The sequence below is a fragment of the Pipistrellus kuhlii genome, unplaced genomic scaffold (assembly GCF_014108245.1).
Source record: "Pipistrellus kuhlii isolate mPipKuh1 unplaced genomic scaffold, mPipKuh1.p scaffold_m20_p_31, whole genome shotgun sequence".
NCBI classification, from domain to species: Eukaryota; Metazoa; Chordata; class Mammalia; order Chiroptera; family Vespertilionidae; genus Pipistrellus; species Pipistrellus kuhlii.
In genome coordinates, this window is record NW_023425531.1 from 3,733,458 (window position 1) to 3,758,552 (window position 25,095).

The following is a 25,095-nucleotide window of genomic DNA, read 5'->3' on the forward strand; positions in this document are numbered from 1 at the left end:
TGGATTAAGGAAGGCCTCCTTGAGGAAGACCTTGAGATTATGACTCTTAAAAGATAAAGGAGCCAGTCAAAAAAAAAAAAAAAAAAGGAATGAAAAGGCAGAGGGATCAGCATGATGAAGGCAAGAGATAGGCAACAATGTGGTACTATGCATAGTGGTGGAATTTCTAGAACATTAAATGCCCAGTGATAAGTGGACAGGTTGGAAGGCTTTTTCTGAAGAGAGAGGTAGGGTTCAGGTAAAAGAGAGCTTCATATCCTGTGTGTACCAACATGGAACTTTTATAGGCAGCTAGGAGGCACTGGAGAGTTTAAGAGGAGTGACATGGTTGGTGTTTTTTGTTCCATCTTTAAAGCTTTCAATCATTAGTGGAGAGTGTTGGCTGAAAGATGGAGCTGAGAAAAAGAAAGGCACTCTGAGCAGAGGAGGCAGGTGGACAAGGGGATATTTAGGGAGTGATTATAGGGGTGTTGGGAAGTGGCAGAATATAGGCCTGGAGATAGGCAGACAAGTGCTTATGCTGGCTAGAGAGTGGACAGCCAGCAAAGGTTTCTGCATTTAGAGGTCATGGTCATAAGCTGTGCTGCAGGAACATCTCTTTGTCACTAGTGTTCAGCGTCACCAAGAAAAGCAGTACCAGAGGGTAGAGGAGGCGTAGAAAAGGTAACGAAGATCTCAGCTGCGGTCTTGGCAGTAGGGGTGGAGGATAAATGACAGATTGTGAGGCATAAACTACAACTGGTGAGATCAGAAGGCTTGAAGGTGATACGTGGCTTTGAACCTGGATGTCAGAACGTTGCAGGAATGTAGAATGATCCTGGGAGGAACAGTTGTCACATTACTTTAGTAGGAATGTGAGCAAATTTTCTTAAAACTCCACTTTTCTCACACCAGTCGTAAGTTGTCCCTTGCTCTTTGCTTGAAGACCAGACTCCTCTGGTTGGCTCTCAAGGCCCTCTTTAATCTGACTTCCCATGGTCTAACCAACCTGCTTCCAGCAGTCTTCTCAGCCAAGGAGGCCTTTTAGCCTTTCTAACCGGCTCAGAGTTTATCTTTAAATCGATCGTCCCAACTGCCATTCGTTCCTCCTTTTCTGATTTCTTAGGATGCGATGCTGTGTCTTAACTTAGGGGCATTGCGTTACGTTCTCTCTTGGATTTTTTACTGGATATCACATAGATACTTGTTTCTCCAACATAACCTTTTGGTACCTATTGTTTGCATCCTTTCCAAATATGAGTCATCGTTTTAGATCCATACATCAAATATGAACAGGTTTGAATCTCCTGAGAATGTCAGGCTTCTGAATGCAGTATGTTGTTTTGCCTACTCTTTTACTCACTCATCCTTACATTGACAGCAGCTACCTTCAAAATTGGTCATGTTTGTTCAGATTCATGCAGGTGTATTGCTGACCTTTGTGCTCTGTGTAATGCCTATATGGTGCTTATGGTTTGGGAATTAGAGATTACTGGCTGGAAACTCGTGGGATAGGTTTGGCCCATAGTTGCTGGTGGTGTTTGCTAAATTCTGTATTTTGGGATAATTTGTGACTTACAGAAAAGTTGAGAAGATACTACAGAGAGTTCCCCATATACACCTCACCCAGTTTTTCAATTATTGACATCTTCCATTTCCGTGGTACATTTGTCAAAACTAAGAAACCGGCAGTGGTACTAACTGAACTCTACACTTGATTTAGATTTCTCCATTTCTTCCATTAATGTCTTTCTGTTCTGGGATCCAATACAAGATGCATGACACATGTAGTTGTCATGTTTTCCTAGACTCCTCTGGTCTCCATAGAATGTTTGTATTATTATCCTTTACATTTTTTATTGCCAGCATTAAAAAAAACAGGAGACACTCCCCCCCACCCAACTGTCAGCATCATTTTTTTGACTTTCTGTATTAGAAAGTCTATATTAAAGCCCAAGGTTAGTCACATGTGGCTACTGAGTCCTTGAAATGTGGCCGAGGAGCAGAATTTTAATTTTATTGGTCTGCATAGCTCTAGAGTCTAGAGCCTTCTTGATGGTTGAGAGTCAAACTGAGCATTACTATTGATAGTTAGCTGCAGCACCCCTGTGGGATTCTGCGGTAATGAGCTGGTTCTTCCCAAGGCTGCTGCCATTTTCAGTTTAGTAACACCCACTGATGTTGCTGCCGCTCAGTGGTTCAGCTGTTTATATGAAAGTTGGATTTTTGTCAAGCGTCATAAATTAAATTTTTGACCAGCTTTCTTATGTGTAGATAACTAGATACTTATTTCTTGGTGCAATGGATACATGATTCACCTAATAAAAACATGGACTAGTATGAGTGGCAATGAAATTCTTAAATGTTTTATTTTTACCCTGTAGAAAACGGTAAAGAGCATGAATAGTTCAATGTTTGACTATTTGAAATCTTTAAATATATATATATATATATATATATATATATATGTATATATATATATATGTATATGTTATGGCCCTGGCCATGTAGCTCAGTTTTTAGAGCGTCATCCCGACGTGCCAAGGCTGCCAGGTTCAATCCCTAGTCAGGGCACATACGAGAATCAAATAATTAATTCATAAGTAAGTGGAACAACAAATCCATGTTTTCTCCATTGCTCCCTCATTCCCTCTTTCCCTCTCTCTCCCACCCCTCAAATCAATAAATAACAATTTTTAAAAATTGTATATTATGATTATTTCTGAAACAGCAGGGGAGTGAAGTGTTGAAAAATTTACAGTGGAGGTATAGGAATAGATGGATAAACTTATAACATGCCCTGTGGCCTTTATCATGTAGGGCACATGCCTGGGTTGCGGGCTCAATACCCAGCAGGGGGCGTGCAAGAGACAGCCAGCACTGATTCTCTTTCATCATTGATGTTTCTCTCTCCCTCCCCCTCTCCATCTGAAATTAAAAAAGGAGTAATCCTTTTTATTGAATTTTGGGGAATGTTTGGGATCCAGAGAGGAGCCACAGCAACAGGCTGGGGATTCAGACTGTCCTTGGAAACCTGGGGAAGAATAAAGGTCATTTAAAAACAAACCAACAGGTTTTTAGTTCTTATTTTGGAAGCATGCTGGTTGTATACATTCCTTACAAAAGAACACACGCTGCTGCCTCTGCTAGTGTGGCTCAGCTGGTTATAGTGAAGTCCCATGCACCAAAAGGTGGCAGGTTCCATTCCCAGTCAGGGCACATGCCCAGGTTGTGGGTTGGATCTCCCAGTCTATTTTTTTCTCTCTCCCGCCCTTCCTTCTTCTAAACATACATGCAGATCTATGTAAAAAGAAAATACACTGATAATTTTTAACAGCTAATATTTAGTTGTCTATCTATCATTCCAGAGCTTGCTTTAGGTGACTTCATAAGCAAGCTATATTTCAGGAACTAACAAACTCAGAGCCCCTAAAAGGAGGAGAGGGGAACCTGGGATGGAAGAAGGAATAGAGGAAAACAGATTTGTTTTGTTTTCTGGTGGTCACATGGGGAAGCATAGTTTATTACTGCTGTTCTCATTCTGGATTAAAAACTCATGAAAATTGAATCAGTATTTAAAACACATTTTTGTTTCTGCCACAGTTGGAAACCATTATTCTTACTCAATTCTACCCTAACAATTTTTTAAAATCACTCAATCCTATTGCTCAAAACTGTTGATCTAGGAAGTGATCAAAATACATGTCAAATCATTTTGGAGACATCCTGACATCTAACTGCGTATTTACTGTGTGCATTTCACTGTGCTTTATTTACATACTCCATTTAGTTAAGGAAAATATTCTAAAAATTTAATTACTAATAACAAATGGGCCCTGGCCGGTGGTTGGTTGGTTGGTTGGAGCACCATTCTGTGCACCAAAAGGTAGCAGGTTTGAATCCTGGTCAGGGCACATTCAGAAGACAACCGATCCATGTTTTTCTTTTGCTTCTCTCCTCTCCTCCCTTCCTTTGCCCTCCCCTCTCTTCCTCCCCCAGCCCCCTTTTTCTCTCTAAAATAAATTTTAAAACATTAAAAACAGTAAACAAATGGGTACCATTGATTCAGAATATGTACTGGAACAGGGTCCTACAGCTTAATGTCTTAAGAGTAATCCTTTTTGTCTTAGCTGGTTTGGCTCAGTGGATAGAGTGTCGACCTGTGGATTGAAGAGTCCTGGGTTTGATTCAGTTACGAGCACATGTCCAGGCTGCAGGCTCAATCTCCAGTAGGGGGCATGCAGGAGGCAGGCAAACAGTGATTCTCTCTCAGCATTGATGTCTCTATCTCTCCCTTTCCCCTTCCTCTCTGATAAATAAAAATAAAGGAGTAATCCTTTTTATTGGGAAGTATTTGGGAACCAGGGGAGGGGCCACAGCAGCAGGCTGGGAATTCTGAGATTTGTGCATTGGATACTTAACAACGAAAGTACGATGGGGCTTCATCAATGTGTACTAGAAATGGTATACATCTGCATTTATTCCCTCCAGCAATAATAGTATCACCATTTATAGGTAAAGTAATGGCCAAGGAAAAGTTAAGTAACGAACTCTACTGGGCTTTACTGTTTCTTTTTCTTTGAAAACAACCCTGTAGTTTAATGGAGGGGAAAATTGGAAGGTTACACCATTGCCCATCTACTATACTAATAAAAGGGTAATATGCCAATTAGACTGGGAGACCGGCCAGAGAGGGCAGTTGTGGCCTTCAGGCCAGCCAGGGAGGGCAGTTGGGGGCCATGAGGCCTGCGGGGGCGGGCAGTTGGGGGCGAATAGGCAGAGTGGTTAGTGGCATCAGGCAGACAGACAGGTGAGCAGGTGAGGCAGGCAGGTGAGCCAGCGGTCCCAGATTGCGAGAGGGGTCCCAGATTGGAGAGAGTGCAGCCCAGGCTGAGACACACACACACATACACAAACACACACACACACACACCCCATGCACAAATTTCGTGCAATGGGCCACTAGTCCTATATAATAAAAGCTGAATATGCAAATCAACCAAACAGCAAAATGACTGGTCAGAGGGGGGCAGGGCCAGTGAGCAGGTGGCGCCAGGCCAGCTAAGGCAAGTGCCAGTAGGCAGAGGGAGAGGACGGCCATCGGGGTGGTGGCAGCAACCGGTGGTGAAGGGGCGATCGGGGTGGACCTAGCCACTTGTCAGCCTGTGCTATCCCCCAATTGACCCACCTGTTGCCTCCCACAGAGGGAGGCCAGACTACTCCCCGTGGGTATAAGCCGTCAGTCATTATACCCTGAGGGCTCCTGGTCTACAAGAGGGCACAGGCAAGGCTGAGGGCCTTCACACACACACACACACACACACCAGTGCCTGAATTTTTGTGCACCGGGCCTCTAGTAGTTTTAATAATATTCAACAAATGAACTAAAACAAGGCATCTTTTAAAAATATTCCAGAAAGATCTTAGGTTTTGTAGTGTTTCCCTTCTGATTCATCACAGATAAATAAAGAATTGGCCGAGACCGGTTTGGCTCAATGGATAGAGCGTCGGCTTGGGGACTGAAGGGTCCCGGGTTCGATTCCGGTCAAGGGCATGTACCTTGGTTGCGGGCATATCTCCAGTAGGGGGTGTGCAAGAGGCAGCTGATCGATGACTCTCTCTCATTGATGTTTCTAACTCTCTATCTCTCTCCCTTCTTCTCTGTACAAAATCAATAAAATATATTTTTTTTAAAAATTGTATCACCAGCATAATTTTATGAACCAGGGAGGATTTGACAACTTTGCTATGTGTGAGATGGTTTGGCTTTTCAGGAATTGTTAGGAAAAAAACTCTTAAATTGTTTCTTGCACCTTTGAGTGTTGATGAAAAGGAATAGAGTTTTGAGGACCAAGCAAAAAACTGATTCTAACAGCTTTCTCCATGCTTCAGGCCCCTGTGCAGAAAAAATTTATACTGTATAGAGCAAAGCCCCTGACTGCTAGTTGAGTGTGAAACAACTTGCTCCAATCCTAAGGAAGGTGTAAAGGGACTTTTGACCTCCCCCCCCCCAAAATAAATAAATAAATAAATAAATAAATAAATAAATAATAATCATCACAGCGCCTCCATTTCATGCAGGCGTCTTCAAACTACGGCCCGAGGGCCACATGCAGCCCGCAGAGGAGTCTGATCCGGCCCGTCAGGTTCAGCTGAGGTGTTACAGTAGGAATTAGTAGTTCATATAGTCCGGCCCTCCAGCTCTCTGAGGGACCGTGATCTGGCCCCCACTTTAAAAAGTTTGAGGACCCCTGTAAAAGGATAAGAAAGCAACTTCTGATGGGCTTGGGCAATAGTTCCTTTCTAGATGTTTATTGCTGATAAAGTTATATGACGCAGTATAACTATTGGAATACATACTACTGAGATGACTCAGTCCAAGGAAGAAAATGTTTAAGTTTCCCCCCTCTCATTATTAAAAAAATGTATTTCTTTACCTTTTCCCTTTTTTAATAAAAGATTTTTTCAAATTGATTTTAGAAGAAGGGAGGGTTCGAGAGAGGGAAAGAAACATTAATTCAGAGCAAAATATTTATCAACTGCTTTCTACATGCACCCTACTGGAGTTCAAGCCAAAACCTGGGCATGTGCCCTAGCTGGAAATTGAACCGGCAACCTTTCGGTGCATGGGACAACGCCCAGCCAATTGTCACTGCTAGTAACAGCCATGTTTCATAATCTCATGAGGTCTTGAGAAACAAAAATGAAAAATAATTTTGTACTAATTCACTATCCCAAACTTAGGATCCAGAAAGTACCAGTTTTCTTCAACATTTATGAAATATTTATTTTGTGCCAACCCTGTTCCATGCACTATTGCACATGAACAACAAACCCAAGTCCTCGTCCCCGCTGCCTTTCTATTCTCGCCTTTGTTTTAGTTTAGTAAAGGTAAATATGTGGACCTGCCATCTCAGCTTACCACCCACTTTATCCACAAAGGCTCCTACAATAAGGAAATTTAGGAAGTTGGGTGACTTGACAAAGGATTCCTTTACTACATAGATTTAGGAGATAAAAGGCACAGATAGGTTATGACTTGGAGCACATTGCCTGACCTTGTTCACATAATGTACTAGAAAATAGTATCTGCGGGGCTGTTATCGAGTACAAGAAACAGTTTTAAAATTATTGTTTAACACATGATTCAGGTATTAATGAACCCATACTTGGAGGCTTGTGGGAGCATTCTGAAATTGTGTCCTGAGTCCCAAGATTCTACCTTGGCACAATAGGTCTTCAGTTTCAAAGAAAACAAATCAGGAGTTTTCTGGTTTAAATATTGGAGTAGAAATCAGGATGGATTAGCAAGAATAGCTTTATCTGTTATAACCAGGTAAGAGGAAGCATAAGACTAGGAAAAAAGACTGTATATGTCATAATTTGCCCTTTCATTCGGTTTCACTAAGAGTAGCAGCTGTGCCTCAGGATTCGTCCTGAGAGCTCTCAGTGCTGCATCCTTAGCAAAAATGTGCCTGATAAAACAGGGCAGGCATTCCCCCTTATCCACAAGGGACATGTATGAAGACTCCTAGTGGGTGCCTGAAGCCTCGGAGAGGACTGAACCCTATATATACTATGTTTTTCTTATATATATATATATACCTGTGGTAAAGTTTAATTTATAAATTAGACACTAGATGAGGTTAACAAAAATAATAAAATAGAAAAATTTTAGCACTATACTGTGATAAAAGTTAGGTGAATATGGTTTCTTTTAAAGTATCTTACTGTACTGCACTCACACTTGTGATACAATACCTACGTGATGAGATGAAGTGAGATCTTCAGAATAATGACAGGCAATTTAAAACATTTATTTTTGGAATTTTCCATATAAATAGGACCATGGTTGACTGAGGTAACTGAAACCGGGAGAAGTGGAAACGGAGATGAGGTGGGGGCTACTACTGTACTTACAGGCAACATTTGGCTAGGTAGAAAGCATTAAATCTACTAAAGATAATCCTGGAATTTTAGCATAGTGGTTAAAAGTTCAAACTTCTGAGTCAAATAGACTTGAATTTGAATATTTTCTTTGTAGTTCTTATTTCTGTGACTTGGGCAAGTTCCTTAACCTCTAATCCTCAGTTTGACTCTGTTAAAAGGAAATAATCCAGGCAATTTCATATTGTGGGAATGAAATGATATAACATAGATCTCAGAACCCAGAGGGTAGTAGATGCCGAGTATGGAATAGATATTTTATTAAAAATGCTAAGTGACTTTGTACCAAGATGACTGTGCCACATACTTAGTCATTCCCTTATTCTTGGAGAGTTTAATTTTGCTTTTACAAGTAAGATGAAACTTAATTTATACTAGAAGGAACGTTGGACTGATGGTCAGATTTGGTGTTGCATTTCAGTTGTAGATGTTTGATCATGGGCAGTCTTTTCTGAGCTTTAGCTGCCTAATCTGTAAAATGGAAATAATACTTCAAATTTATAGAATCATGATGAGGGTAAAGAGATACCAATTATATTGTCTGACATCAGCTGATACTTAGTACATTTTAATTTCCACCACTATAGTTTGCAGTATCCTAGCAGCTTTTTAGCCCCTTAAAACAACATATAAGTAGTTTCCCATCATTTCCAAGTTCATCCTCACCCACAATATGACTTGCTTTTTCCTCTCATTAAAATGGAACCCATTCTAGCGTGGGTGAGTCACAGGGCCGTCTCTATCAGAGTGCAGGAAATATGTCTTGCATCACGAGAACAGGAAGGACATAATGTCCTTGTGAGCTTGGTAGGCCAAGATTGGTATATTATTGCCTTGATTTATATTTACTTGTGTATTGGTAAAATGGGATATTACATGTTTAATTGTGTGTACTTTTTTTCCTTTTTTTTAAATTAACCATTCTTGTTTTTTACCCATTTGCCTCTTGGGCCTAGAGTTTTTATCAATTTACATGAACTCATTGTATACGAAGCTTATTAGCACTCCAGCTGATGTATTTATTGCAGATATTTTCAAAATTATGAATTACAATATATGTTTGAAGTTGTTCTGAGGTTGGGATCCCAGGTAGAAATATCTACCTTTGGCCTAGTAACAGACACTGTAAGGGATACATACACAGAAGATGCAAATATATGTTCAGAAGAAATAAAGCAAAATTAATAAGTTATGCAGGGGTTGGGAATCTTTTTTCTGCCAAAGGGCATTTAGATATTTATATCATTTGTGGGCTATATACAAAATTATCAACATAAGAATTAGGCTGCTATATTAGGTCAAACATTTAATTAACTCACCCCTAATGCCTTGGCAGGGACAGACCAAATGCTATTGTGGACTCTATATGGCCTGCAGGAGTTATGGTCTTAGCTGGAACTCCAGTCCTGAACTCTAGTGACTCTGTTGAAGGCTTCCCTGTGTCAGGCTTAACAGCCTTAACCAAAATAGCCCCTCCTTTCCTTCATTTGGGGGAAACAGGTGGGCAATGGGAGGGAGAGAATGCATCCCTTTAACTTATTTTTCAGTTTTCCCTTTACTTTGGAATAAACACATAACCCTTGAAAAAATAAAATGTACTCATGATTTTATTTATTCAAACTTAATTTTTCTTGTTTCTCTTTTTTACTCTTAGGTTGAAAAAAAAAACCAAACACATTAAAAAACCTACCTTTCCCCCCCATATTCAGTACAATTTTGGCCTATGTTTTCTTAAAGCTTAATTTGTATATATTTAATTTATCAAAACTTTATTTTTAAATATTTGGAACTTTTTCTATTTAAAAAAAATCAGTTAACCATCCTATATTTGTTAAATGATTTGTGTCTTCAGTGATTCATGATAAATACTTTTCTGTATAACTTTTGCAATCCTTCTTAAACTCTATTTTATTTTAGTGTGTTTGGAACGTTTTTCTTATTCTTGTTACAAACTTCTAGTTGATGGTTAGGTCTTTTTTTTTCTTTTTCTTTTTCTTTTTTTGAGTCACAAATAGGTCAGAAGTGTTTGACATAATGCTACGATTCTACTAGAAGAACTTTTCAAATTTACTTAGACATGAGAAAGAACCACATGATGAATTAAAAAACAAACATTCTGATTTGATAAATCTGTGAGGCTATGAAATCTGTTTTGTTAACAACTGACCATAGCATTTCGAAACAAGTTTGGGGGATAATTTCTAAAATTGTAAATTATGAAAGAGACTTTCAGAAATGTCTAACTTTTTAAAAATATATATTTTATTGATTTTTACAGAGTGGAAGGAAGAGAGATATTTAGAAACATCGATGAGAGAGAAGCATCAATCAGCTGCCTCCTGCACAGCCCCCACTGGGGATGTGCATGCAACCAAGGTACATGCCCTTGACCAAAATCGAACCTGGGACCCTTCAGTCCGCAGGTCGACGCTCTATCCACTGAGCCAAACTGGCTAAGGCTAACTTTTTAATTTTTTTTTTTTTTAAAGCATGTTCCTCTGTCTGAAAAATCAATTTTTCATTATCCCACTTTTCTGAATCTCATGTTTGGATAAGATTTAATGGACAGGTTAACCAAAGATCTTGGAAATACCATATTCTGAATATTATGCAGTGTCCTCCAACTCTTAAACAAGATATGTGCTTTAGAACCAGGTATTTCTTGCTGACAGTGTAGAAATTTTGCTGTATTTTATCTATTATGCCTAATGTCATTGATTGAGAAGGCAGGAAATTTTTCTCAAATATAAAAGATTCTTAAGCAAATCTTACATTGTTGCTCTTATATGAGAATATTTTCTTAGTTGCTTTAATTAGTACCGGTACATATCATCTTGTCTTCTAAGAGCTTAACTTGATAGTTTTGTTTTTCCTATGTAATGTAAGATAAAAATAGAAATTCTAGGTGAATATAAATTTTAAAAAGCAGTCTATTCTCCAAATGTTTATTAAATATACTTTTAGCAGCTAACATTTTAACTGTTCCAGCCCTTTTTAGGATTCAGATGCAAATCAATATATTCAAATAATTTCTGAAGATTTACAATATAGCCAGTATGAAAACTATTATTCAAAGCTAAATTGTAGACTTTAGAAGAATAAGAATAAAGGAAGGTCTTGAGTACAAAAGCCTGGTGATTGATGTTTTGGGGACTTTGCAAGTAATCCAAGATGATTCATGGCTGGTTCATATTTAAACTCTTGTTTCTATTAAACTTACAGAGAGCCAGAGAGCGGGCCATTTATTTACTATTTTTTCAAATAAATATACTAAACCTGGATGGAATTGGAGAATATTATGCTGAGTGAAATAAGCCAGTCAATGAAAGAAAAACACCACATGATCTCACTCATTTATGGATAATAGGGAACATTATAAACTGATGAACAAAAAGATAGATACAGAGACAGTAAAGAAACAATCAGACTGTCAAATTACAGCAGGGAGGGTAGGGAGAAATGGGAGATATAAGAGATCAACCGAAGGACTTGTATGCATGCATATAAGCATAACCAATGTACGTAAAACTCTGGGGAGGGAGGGCATGTATGGGAGTGGGGTGGGGGGGATTGGTAAGGTATGTACACATATAATACCTTAATAAAAAAATGAAGAAAAAAACAACTGGAAAGTCAACATAAAAAATAAAATAAATATACTAAAATGAATTATTAAAAACTTACTCTAATGACTTAGAAAAATATTAATTTAAAATAATTTTAATTGAACAGTATGGAGTTACCTCAAAAAGTTAAAAATGGAATTCTCATTTGACCCAGTAATCGCACTTCTAGAACTATATCCCAAGAAATCAGGAACACCAGTCAGAAAGGACATATGCACCCCTATGTTCATAGCACCTAATTTACAATAGCTAAGGTTTGGAAACAGCCTAAGTGCCCATCAGCAGATGAGTAGGTTAGAAAATGATGGTACATCTACACAGTGGAATTCTAAGCTGCTGTAAAAAAAAGGAATTCCTACTATTTAAAACAGCATGGATGAAACTGAAGAATGTTATGCTAAGCAAAATAAACCAGTCAGAGAAAGATAAATATCACATGATCTCACTCATATGTGGGATATAATGATCAACATAAACCAATGAACAAAAATGGATCCAGAGACAAGGTGACACTGAACAGACTGTCCAACCTTGGGGAGAATGCAGGGTAGGGAAGGTTAGAGATCAACCAAAGGACTTGAATGCATGCAACAGTGAGCACAGACACTGGGGCAGTGGGGGCTTGCCCTCGGGGGTGGGAGTGGCAGGGCGGGGGTTAATCTGGGAAAAAGGAGACTTGTAATTCTTTAACCAATAAAAAATGAATTAGATCACATAATGTATGTGGATTTTCATACTTTAATAGTCAATAAAATAATAAAAGATTAAAAACTTTAATGACAGAAAAGTATTTAAAATATTTTTAATTAGTGAATAACAATAAATAAAATTTGCTTCTACAAATTTAGAACCTGGTATATTTAGAACTTTGGGTAGTAAACAGTTTATCTTTTACTTGAACATAAGACAATTGCTACGTTATTTTTTTCAATTAATAAACTTTTTAAAGAATTTTTAGATTTACAGAATGATAGAATCTTTTTACATAAGAAATGTTATCAGAAAATGCATAAATGTAGCAAATATTAACAATCTAATTATAGTATTGGTTCATTTTACTATTTCACAAAGTGTGAAGTCTTGATTTGGAGCTCTGTAGGAAAATTTTGGTTTAAGTGAGCAATGCTTTCATTCTTAACAGTTATTTTTTTTTTTCTGGGACAATTCAAAGTTTGCTCGCCTCCTTTAAATTTTGCAAAAGATAATTCACAGTATGACAAGAAAAAAATATAAAAGTTATTAGTGAGTCTGTATATTTTATACCAGATGAATGAAATTCTTTCAAAATATTAGTTTGTTGTTACATTGAATTTCTCCACATTAAGGACCAAGTTGACTGAACTTATTTTCTGCTGATGCTGGCTTAATTTATAGCAGAGATTTGTCACTCAGCAGCACACTAACCAGCTACCATCATTGCCTTACCCATTCTACTACTCTTGATCATTCTTCCCCCCTCTCATTTACTGGTTCGAAATTATTCCCCCTCTTGAATGTCAGTGTTCTACAATGATTCATCCTCAACACCGTTCTGTATTGTTCTTTGGATTCAATCGCTTTGTATATGCTAACAGTTCTTACCTTTGTCATTCAAACAGTAGTTCAGTAGCATTTTCTGTGCTGGGAGTTGGAAATGCCTGTGATAACGGGAGGAGAAATAAGAAAACGGCACCTAGGAGCACATGCAGATTAAGGGATACTTAAATTCTGTGAGAGCCAAGCAGTCATAAAATGCTTCCAAGATTGCTTGTTTCCTAGAAAAGCAGGGTAAGATTTGCAAGAAAGGTACCAGGCATTTTAGGCAAAAGGAATAGTATGAAGAAAGCATGATGCCTTTTACAGAATTCAGGAGTTTGGTGTGGAAGAGAAGGAAACGTCGTTTGTGGGTGTAGCAGGATGTGAATCTGGAAAAGTGGCCACGCCAAGAACTTTAGGTTAAATCTGAAAGCACTTTAATTACCTAGGGAACTTGGAGCTGAGAGATGTGGGAAGAAGTGAAAGTGTGTATGGGTGGTGGGTTGGGGGCGGGGTGTAATCAAGACTTGATCCAGGGAAACCAGTTGGGTTTTTGTTAAGAGTAAATCACAGTAGGGCCATTGGAGACAGAGCATGCATTTGAATTACCTGTTGATGGACTAGATTTAGTGATAGAAGGAGGAAGCTATTCCTGCTTGAGGAACAGTAGATGGTGTGGCTGTTTACTGAAATAAATAACTTCCTTCCTTCTGGCACTCAGGACTGACTCTTGCCTTTGCTTCTTCTGTTTGCTATGCAAACCTATTCTCTTGGTTGTTGTATCACCTGAGGATATTTTTCCCCCATTGATTTTTTTAGAGAGTGGAGAGGGTGGGTAGAGACATTTGAGAGAGACATAGCGGTTGATTGCCTCCCAAATGACACCTCCACTGGAGCTGAGAATTTAAAAAAATAATATTTATTGTTGAAAGTATTACTTTTATCTCTCTTTTTTCCCATTGACCCCTTCCAGCCCGCTTCTGCCCCCCCGCCCCCGGCATTCACCACCCCACTGTCTGCGTCCAGTGGGTATGCATATATGCATACAAATCTTTGGTTGGTTACCTCCCACCCACCCTCTCTCCCCTGCTTCCCTCCAAAATTCTGCTCTCTATTCCATGTTTCCATGTCTCTGGATCCACTCCATTCATCAGTTTATTTTGTTAGATTTCACATATGAGTGAGATCATGTGATACTTATCTTTCTCTGACTTATTTCACTTAGCATAATATGGAGTTGAGGATTGAACCTGAGACTCTGGTGTCTGGGACAATGCTCTAACCACTGAGCACACTGGCCAGGGCCAAACTTATTCTCTTTTTTGTCTTTATTATTATTTTTTTAAGTAAAACTTTATTGCTCAGATTATTACAGTTGTTCCTCTTCCCCCCACCCCCATAGCTCCCCTCCACCCGGTTCCCACCCTACCCTCTGCCCTTACCCTCCTCCCTCCTCTCCCCCGAACCTGTTCTTTAGGTCTTGCCATTTCTTCTCATTCTACAATGCTTGTGACTAGGTTTTTTCTAGCTGTATGCTGAATCCTAAACCTGTATTTTGAGTTCAGATTTTCACTGAACTCCAGAACTGTCTATTCAGTTGCATTCTACACATGATTATCCTATAGCATGGTTTTCTGAGTTTGAGACTTATTGAGAGGCTGCTTGAAACTTTCATGAGATCCACAATGTCAAAATTATTTTCATAATAGGCAGACTGTTCTGTTCACTCTTATTCCCTCAGTAGTAGTAGTAGAGTTTTCTAGAGATGACGTAATATGGATATCACAATAAATTGAAAAGAAATGTGGGAATCCACCTGGCTTCAGTTAAGCAGGTATTTAAAAAATGTAAAACAATGCAAGTTTCTCACTAACTTTTTGTTTTGGAAATAGCTACTTAAAAAATGTATTTATTTTAATATGTAAAGGGTTTGTTTTTAAATGAATCATTAGATATTTTTAAATTTCTGATATGGTAAATATCTATAGATGCAACCCACATAAAAGTTCTTTTAAAAGTGTAAAGAGCTCTCGAGACCAAAATGTTTGAGAATTTCTATCTCACAATATCAGCAAACCTAATATTTAAAAACTGAACTCATTCTCTTTCACATACTTCCCAAACTTAATTTTCTTATTATTGATTTGAGGGAGGGGGAGAGAGAGGGAGGGAGGAAGGAAAGAAAACATACATCAGTGATGAGAGAGAATCACCAACTAGCTGCCTTCTGCACACCCCCCACCGGGAACCGAGCCCTCAACACAGGCATGTGCCCTTGACCTAAATCAAAGCTCAGACCCCCAGTCCGCAGGTTGATGCTCTACCCACTGAGCCAAACCAACCAGGAACCAAACTTAATTTTTGTGTTCTATTTCATATCTTGGTAATGGTACCACTGTTTGCCCAGATTCCAGACCGGCAACTTGGGGGATCCTCCTTATCTCTCCTCCTTTCCTTAACCTAGAATGCTAATAGTAATCACTAACTTTTAGTGAGTTCTAACCATGTGCTAGCACCATTCTTAGTGCTTTATACCTATTATCTGTTAAAGCCTCACAACCACCCTACATGTTGTAGGTATTAATACTTCAATTTTTACAGATGAGGAAGCAGAGATACAGAGTGGTTTAAGTACCTTGCCCATATAAATAGCTAAGTACTTTTATATATCAAACCTTAGTCTCAAAATAAGTGGTTTAGTCATATCATGGTCAGGCAGCTAGTAAATTACAGAGCCAAAATTTGAATCCAGTCAGTCTTTTGAACCAATACTTTCTGTTTTATTGGCATAGATTCAATAAATTCAGAAATAATGTCTTCTACTTTTTGCAATTTGTTGATGCTTTCTTTAGAGAAAGATGGTGTGTGTATATGAGAGAGAGGGAGAGAGAGCTTTTTATGGCTGTTTCTTGGGTACTTGTACATATAGTACTTTCTTATCTTTCTAGGATCTCTAAATTTGAAATTATCTTTTTTCTTTTTCTTTTTTTTTAATATTCCAAGTACTGTTTCTATCTGTGTCGGCCCCCTCCCCCATTGTTTGGGAGTACTACAATTTTGTCTGACTTATGGTAACTCTGTTATGTTTATGTTCCATCTTATGCTGTTTCTTAAAAATATGCTAGTAAGAAAAAGGACTGTATGGTTATATTGATCATTGTAATCACTTGGTACTGATTGGTGATTTTATAAATTTCTCTATGCTTATTAATCTGTATTTCTTCCCCCTCTTCTGAGATCAGTGTTAAATGCTTCCCTCCTCCAGCTTTTCAAATTATTTATAGAGTTGAACTTAAAGAAATATTTTAATTAAATTTTTTTTCTTTTTTTCTATTTAAAATTTTCAAAAATCGGGTTAACTGGTAGTTTATTCTTCTATAGAACCATGCCTTGGACTTATTGGTTAACTTTTAAAGTCATCGATTTCTATTTTATCTTTACTAATTCTTTCCTTCTGCTTCCTTTGATTTGTTTTTAATTTGAGTTGGATGCATTATATTCTAGTTTGCTGAAAATAAGGCTATGAATTTTTCTTTGAGCACTGGTTTAGTCCTATCTTAAAATTATGTATGTTGTTTTCGCTGTTATTTTCTTGATAACCCTGCAGTTTTGGTACTTTCTACTTAACTCAAAATTTATTTAAGGCAATATTATTTGCTAGTTTTATTGTTTCTACTGTGATTGCATTGTAATTCAGAAATATCTGTCTTCTACTTTTTGCAGTTTGTTGATGTTTTCTTTAGAGAGCGTGTGTGTGTGTGTGTGTGTGTGTGTGTGTGTGTGTACGTGTGTACTTTTTTATTACTGTTTCTTGGGTACTTGTCAAAAAGGTTTTATATTATTATCTCTCTCTCAAAAAAAAGGTTTTATATTATCTGTTTTCAGAATATATTGTTTTGCTTTTATTCAGTTTTTCTTAATCTGTCTCCATTTGGTTTTATATATTTTGAGACTAAGATTTGACATATAAAAGTACTTAGCTATTTATATCTTTTTAATTGGCTTTTTAATAAATGCAGAATATTTCTTAGCCTTTATAATGCTTTTCTCCTCTTTTAATTTAAAAAATCTGATATTACTGCTGCTTTCTTTAAATTTTGTTAGCATTTCTTGGTAATATCTGTTTCTACAACCCCAATCCCCATTCCCCAACCCACAATTTCCCTGCATTGTTTTGTTTCAGGCGCTATTAAAAAAAAAAAAAAAACATATTTGTATTGATTTCAGAGAGGAAAGAAGAGGGAGAGAGAGAGAAATATCAATGATAAGAAAGAATCACTGATCGGCTGCTTTCTGCACACCCCTTTTGGGGATCAAGCCTGCAGCCCAGGCATGTGCCCTTTGACCTGAATCAAACCTGAGACCCTTCCGTTCACAGACTGATGCTCTAGCCACTGAGCGAAATCGGTTAGGGCTCAGGAGCAATTTTTACAAAGTATATTCCTTAAGTGTGATTTTTATTTTCTTAACTCCGTTTAAGGGCTTTAATTAACAAGTGAATTTAACACATGCACATTTATTAACGACAATAATAAGATAGTTCTTTTTATTGCATTTTCTGTAGCTGTTGAATGGATCACGTTTTCTTTTTTCTTTTCTTTTTTTTTCTTCTTATTCCATTGATTTGGATATTTACTGATATGATTATCCTAAGTTTTAACTACACATGCAAAATAGCCAATGTTTTAAATACATTTTATAATGTTTATTTATAATTATTGCCCAGCAACTTTGCCTTCCACTCCACCTATATACACTGTTAGTTTTTCCTTTGCTCTTTACTACTGTATCTCATGTTTACACTTGAGATTAACTTCAGGTTATTTAGTTTCATTTTGTAATTAATAATTACATTGTCTTAGATGTTTTTGGTTTTTATTTTCTGCATTATTTTTTTGTCTTAATTAATGTTTTTACTTATTTCTAGCCCCAGAACTGAGTGCCTATCTCAGCTTTGGTTTCCTTGTGGCACTTGACTGATAAGAACAGCAGTTGTTTGAAATAGGAATGGAATTGCTGGGTGGCATATAAACCTGCTTTCAAATTCCCTGTCACTCTTGAGGTAGTGTTAGGGTTCTCATGCATGTCTTCATGTGGGTCATTCAAGTGTTTTATATAGGTTATATATATTCTGATTTCTTGACTACATTGAAAAACATTTTCCTGTTGCTCTCACACAAATATCATCTTGTTTGGGTATTAAATTGTTGTCACCATCATTTCCTCTTCATAAAGTAGCAGACAAGCCTGGTTTTTTAGCAGAGTGTAGCTATACCACTTATAGGTATATTCAAGTGCCAAAAACCACTCTGAGTCCCAGGACTAAGTGTGTAAAAGCTGAGGGTTTTTTTTCTTATAATTTTATAATTATAATTACATACACTTTTTTGTTGTTTTAGAGGTACTTTAGAATATCCAGTGCCTTATATTTTTCATGACAAAGGAATATACATTATTGCTACATTCTGGGAGCATTAAATTGTCTGAGAGACAAAAATGTCATACATAAAGAAATTAGACGTAGAATGTACTTGGCCCAAATGATTATTAATAAGAGGCTTTTCAGTTGCCCTAAAAAACATTTTTTTTTTAAAATGTGGTTGGTGTGGCTCAGTGGTTGGCATTGACCTTTGAACCAGGAGGTCATGGTTCGATTCCCTATTGGGGCACATGTCATGGTTGCAGTCTTGATCCCCAGTGTTGGGCATGCAGGAAGCAGCTCATCAGTGATTCTCTCTTATCATTGATGCTTCTATCTCTATCTCCCTCTTCCTTCCTCTTTGAAGTCAATAAATATATTTTTAAATAAGAGGCCAAAATCATATGTTAAAAAGTATTACAATAGTATTGCCCTGGCTGGTTTCGCTTAGTGATTAGAGTATCAGCCCACAGACCAAAGTGTTGTGTGTTTGATTCCCGGTCAAGGGCACGTATTTCGCTTATGGTTTTGATACTCAGCCCCAGTTGGGCACATGTGAGAGGCAACCAATTGATATGTCTCTCTCACATTGATGTTTCTCACTCTCCCCCCCAATCCTCCTTCCACCCTTCCACTCTGTTTGAAAATCAGTGGAAAAATATCCTCGATTAGGAACTTAAAAAAGTAAGTATTGCCCAGCCAGTTTTGTTCAGTGGTTGATCATCTACCCAGGAACCAAGAGATCGCCTGTTTAATTCCCGGTCAGGGTAACTGCCCAGCTTGTGGGCTTGATCCCTGTTAGGGGATGTGCAGGAGCCAGCCAGTCAGTGATGTTCCTCTCTCATTGATGTTTCTATCTATCCCTCTCCCTTCCTCTCTAAAAATCAATAAAAACATTTTTAAAAAACTGTTAGTGATATAATCTAAATCCATCAGTTTTTTAGAGAAAGGAAGCACTAGTGGGGCTAGATTGTTAAATGAGAGGAGACTCTAGAACTGAGGGTGTGTAAGTGGAAATTGGATGACTATTGGGAACAACACAGATGACCAACACTTCACGACAGCATCATACGCACTGTAGGCATTGGAATAAACACTTGTTTTATTTGGGCCACAGTAAAAGCTTCGTTTGCTGAGTGTTTACATTATGCTGGATACTAGAACAAGACTGGCCTGTGTACACAAGAAAGACAGGGATAACCCAGCTAGAGGTTGTGGCTGTTTTAATTTCAGGCCTTGAACAGTTTTCTGTGAGTTTCCTCACAACTCATGTGGAGACATTTCACTTTATTTATGTGACAATGGCATTTGTAAACATGCATCAGAATCTCACAGAAACATTAAGCTGCTACAGAAGTTGAAGGTGGTATTGTGTCACTGTTTATATAGCCTTGTGTTTGTGCCACGAAAATAATCCACATAATGTAATCTAAGGACAGCCCTACACAGTTTTATCCCTGAGCCACGGCCTCAGTTAGCTTCCTGCACCTCGCCCGAAGGCACAGAGCTTAGGGGAGGCAACCTGGGCTGGAAACCTCGTCAGTCTCGCACCAGAAGTTCATGTACCTTGCTGTATCTGTGGTTCTAGAGATTGGGCATACCTTAACTGGCTTACGGCATGTCTGTCCATTTGTTTACTTATTTAATCTCTTCTAGGAGTTCAAAATTCACTCTCTGTAATTTCTGGTTGTTCATATAGTAGACAAATAGCTATTTCTGAGATTTACTTCTTCAATTTTGATTAGTCTCATAGATTTCATCCTGTTATCTTTGTATTTACTTCCCTGTTCTCAGTTTGATTCACACTTTACATTTTAACCCAAAAACATCAACTTTGCCTTTTTGTAAGGAAACAGATTGTTTCTTTCCTTCCTTTTTTCCTTTTATTTTTAAGTCTTATTGAAGATACCCCCCCCCTTTTTTTTTTAAGAGATAGAGTGGAGGGGAGGGAAGGAGAGAGAGAGAGAGAGAGGAACATCTATGTGAGAACAATCGATTGGTTGCCTTCTGCTCGTGTCCTGGCCAGGGAACCAGACCTGCAGCTCAGGTGTATGCCCTTGACTGGGGATTGAACCCACAACCCTTCAGTGATCAGGCTGATGTTAAGCGACAGATTTTCTACTCTTGTTTTTGTGTTGTGTTGTCTTTCGAAGATGAAAATACATTAAACATGAAGCAGATTAAGAACAGTTACCAGGGAATCGAGGATTCTTTTAAGGTTACCAAAACTTTATTGTGAGTTCCATAGTTGTATAATCAGTGCTTGTTCTCCAATCAGAGAATGGACTAGGATGGTAAGCTCAAGCTGTCATGGACCCAGGAATGCCGATGGTCTCCACCACCTCGCTAGATAGGGAGTTAGCAGAAGGCAACATGACTGCTGGTGGTGATCTCTCCTAGGAAAATGAGCCCGTGAATGAGGATGTCCCCACACATTTAAAGCTTTGTTCCTTTAGGATTGTTTTTCTTAGTGCCTTTTTACTTAGATGGCTAACTGTGGAGGTACACTTTACTGGCTAATCTTTTCCACCCCTTTTCTTTTGTCGGGATCAGTGCCAGAACAGATAAAGCCCAGTGTAAGCCAGCCTCAGCCTGCCAACTCTAATAACGGCACTTCCACAGCAACCAGCACTAATAATAATGCCAAACGAGCCACAGCCAACAATCAGCAGCAGCCGCAGCCGCCACAGCAGCAGCCACAGCAGCCACAGCCACAGCAGCCGCAGCCACCACAGGCCTTGCCTCGGTATCCTCGTGAAGTACCACCACGATTCCGCCACCAGGAACATAAGCAGCTTCTAAAGAGGGGTCAGCATTTTCCTGTCATAGCAGCAAACCTGGGATCTGCTGTTAAAGTGTTAAGCAGCCAGTCAGAAAGCAGTGCTTTAACAAACCAACAGCCACAAAATAACGGAGAGGTGCAGAACAGCAAAAACCAGTCAGGTGAGAGAAGGTGTTTCTTACGAGACTTGAGCTGTCATCACTAGCGATGGAGCAGGGTTATGAATTCATGGCTTTGGGGGTAATGGATTTGTATTCATTAGTATCTGGGTGGCAAAATAGCGATCTGTACAGGGAGTTATGAATAGGGAGTCTTGAAATGTTGCCTACTTTAAAAACCTTTTTAACCATTCTCCCTCCAGGTTCTACCTATTTTAATAAGCAGCTTAGAGTTAAAATTGATCATGCGACTATAACTAAAATTGAACACTTCTCTCAAGTTATATTCTAAGCAGTTAGACATATTATTGCATTCAATCCTCAGCACCCTGTAAGATGTAAGCTGTTCTTCTCTCCACTTCTCGTTGGAGGAAACAAGCCATGAAATAAGTTGCCTAGATCACTCAGTTACCATGCGCCATTGAAAGGCTACCACTCATGAAAATCATGTTCACACAGCACATGCCTTCAGTTGTTGCCTCGATTGGCTTTTCTCAGCTCACTAATGATGGTGAGGCAGAAAGTACACCTAGTGTGTGGTTACAATTTTCTCAAAGCCCAGTGCATTACGACATGTTGTTCTGATAGGTTCTGAGGGTTGGTTGCTTTGTTCATTCTCTTTTCAAAATATTTTGAAGCTTTTATCACAGGCCAGATAGAGAATTGAGAATCAAGGTTCCCACACATGGCAACACTGGCATACTGGCAATGAATCGAGTCTCTGGAGCCAAATGGACCTGGTTTTTGTATCCTAGCTCCACCTACATGCTCCATGTGTGTGATCTCACCCGAGCAGCCCTCTCTGCTGTCCCAGGCAGATGGCACTGTCTCTTTCTACACTCTGTCTATGGAGCAGGAGCTGTTCTACATGTTACGGTATTTCACAGCTAGTAACTAGCAGAGTCTGGACTCGGCAATGTCTGTCTGACTCCATAGCTGTGCTCATAATAACCATGCTGTGCTTTGGCAACCTACTGGCTGTGATGGGTAAGGAGGAAGAGGACAGAAATGCAATTTTTCTAGCATAGGTAATTAGAACAGCATGTTGTTATTGGAATTGATGAAAACTTGAATTATCATCCTGAGTTAATACCCTCCCTCCAGACAGTTATTACCAGGTGAGCTTGGCTAGATCACTCAGCTCACCTGAGTCCCTTTCCTACTCTCAGTGTAGGCAGTAATATCCATCCAATCTGTGAGATTGCTCTGAGGATTGAATTGTGGCATGCTAAAGCAAATAGCTTTGGCACTGGATGAATTCTCTCCCTCAAAAGTTGTACAGAGGACCTCCACTTTTCAGAAGAAAAGTCTGCTTTAGACACAGTCTTGATGCTAAACAATTGATAGTTGGTTTTAAGTTCATCTGGGAAGTCACATTGGAAGCAGATGTATTGAGTCATCAGCATAATAAGAAATGCAGTTAAAAACTTAAGTGAGGTTATTATACAACAGAGTACCTACTGCAAGCTAAGCAATAGTGGTATGGTAATTAAACAGGGAAGTGGGTGGGAAATTGAGAAAATGATATATCTTGAATATGCTTTTCTGTTTGGGAAATGAAAGAACAGAGCTGTTTTTGAAATGTAAACAACTGGAGTGTAAGAATCTTGCTTCTCAAAAAGGGATATGGTTCAAAAAATCCAAAAGTGTTACAGATGTACGTTCAGATGACAAGAAGGCCTAAGATGTGGACATAGGAAGATGTCTTCAGAAGAGTCTGAGAAGGAAAAGTATCCCACCTCTTCCTAAAGGACCTGACGGGCGCAAACAGCGTTCACACGGAGAGGGGGTGGAAGTGAGGAGAGTGTGGCTGCCTGACTGCGGTCTGTTAGTCCCAGCGACTAGAGTGCAAATGTTGAGGAAAAGCACTCTGCAGGAGACCAGATTTGCGCTTTTGTGTCTGTAAACATTTGTGAATTCCCACTCACCAGCAGATGTCACACATTTACATTAAAACTTCTTTGTGGTACTGCTAGGAATGGTTGTAGAAACTTTAGCCACAGAATAGACCCCTGGGTATCTGTGAGTCAGGGGAGACTTCTTAGACAGTTAACATTGTCCCAGCTCCTGAGAGGTTAATAGAACAACATAGTGACCAGCCCTTAATTTAGCCTGGTGGTTGTGAGGAGCAGCATTGTGGACAGCATCACAGCACACGCAGTGGCCCAGAAACAGGCATTCTGTGTTGCGAACTATATGCAGTTCAGAATTGTGGGGGCCGATCTGTTTTCATTTTTGTCTGTCTGTATTTACATTTGGCTTTTTGTCTCCTGAATAGAGATAGTTAATGGGGTAGAGTTGACATTTAAATAACTACATTCAGTACATACATAGAAATGTTTTTACAGTCTTTGTGCAATGCTGGATATGTCTCCCTTTTCCTCATATAATGCATGTCTCATGTATTCAGTGCAGTCTGGGAGTAGGGATAGTACCTACATGAGACTGGGTACTTTATAAATCAGAGGTCACAAAGTAAAATGCCTTCACAAGCTGGCAGGTAAGTGAAGTAAAAGGTGAAAAGGAGTGAAGGGACCAGCGGTAAATGTACTGATTTTTGTACCCTGCTTGAAATACCTTTACATCCTCATGTCACGTTTTTTAAAATCCTGTGCTGGTCAAACCAAACAACTCTGCAAGCTGAGCTGAAACACTTAGTGATGTTTCAGTTGGTGCTCTGAGACCTTTTGCAGTTGATTCCTTAGAGCTGTGAGGCATCAGGCCCTGCTACTGCCTAAATGACACTGGAATTTGCAGAGGACCAATGCTTAGCAGGCTGGCTCCAGTGTTTTTTTGTGGGCCAAAGGGTTCCCAACCCACATTTTATATTCGAGCTTACATGATAAATACAGAGACATTGAACAAATAGAACAGGGAACCCCTATATGCTGTCCACCCAAATCTATTAGTTGTTACTACTTACCTCTGCATACCCTCCCCCCTCATATAGACATACATGTGCTAAACATTCATTTCTTAACCCGTTGCACTCTGAACCATTCTGGACATTGGCTACCAGCTACTCGACACTACTTTGCAGCGGACACGTGCGTTGAATTAACTCAATTCCCCGTAATCACTAATTAACTGCAATGTCCCCCCTGAGAGGGGACATCCGAGTGATATGCTAGAATTCCGATGTCCCCTGAGAGGGGACAGCGGAGTGCAAAGGGTTAAATACTTACACAGGTAATTTCCTAAGAATAAGGACAGCCATAGTATTATGATCACCCCTAAGCAAAAGGGGGACACTCACATTTCTACTGGTTGTCCCAAGAATGTTTTTCTGTTTCTTCACAGTATGGTATCACTTATCCTAGATAATATGCTAATTAACCCTCACTTCCTCACAAGATGGCTGCCTATGACCAGGCCGGCAGAGGGGTTAGTTAGTGAGGGACAACTGAGCAAGCAGGCTTTGTGGGGCAACCAGGCCGGCAGGGGGTTAATGAGGGACGACCAAACAACCGAACAAGCAGGCTGCATGGGGCAATCAGGCCAGCAGGAGAGTTAGTGAGGGACGACCAAATGACTGAACTCGCAGGCTGTGTGGGACGACCAGGCTGGCAGGGGTTTAGTGAGGGACAATCAAACAACTGAACAGCAGGCAGGCAGGTGAGCGATTAGGAGCCAGTGGTCCAGGATTTCTAGAGGATGTCCGATTGCTGA

The 25,095-nt window shown here is 39.1% G+C and overlaps 1 protein-coding gene across 7 annotated transcripts in view; it reads left to right on the plus strand.

The window, feature by feature from the left end:
- The window catches only part of TNRC6A (trinucleotide repeat containing adaptor 6A), a 99,095-nt gene that overhangs the window by 34,711 nt on the left and 39,289 nt on the right, over positions 1 to 25,095 (plus strand). For 2 of the 7 annotated variants that reach the window (XM_036460396.2, XM_045570274.1), the window contains one exon: positions 21,040 to 21,429. The exons of 4 other annotated variants lie outside the window; for them this stretch is intronic. In XM_036460396.2, the coding sequence (XP_036316289.1) occupies positions 21,040 to 21,429 (390 nt within the window). Of the gene's footprint in view, positions 1 to 21,039; positions 21,430 to 23,836; positions 23,927 to 25,095 lie in introns of those variants that run through there. One more of the 7 variants, XM_036460410.2, reaches the window with a different exon arrangement.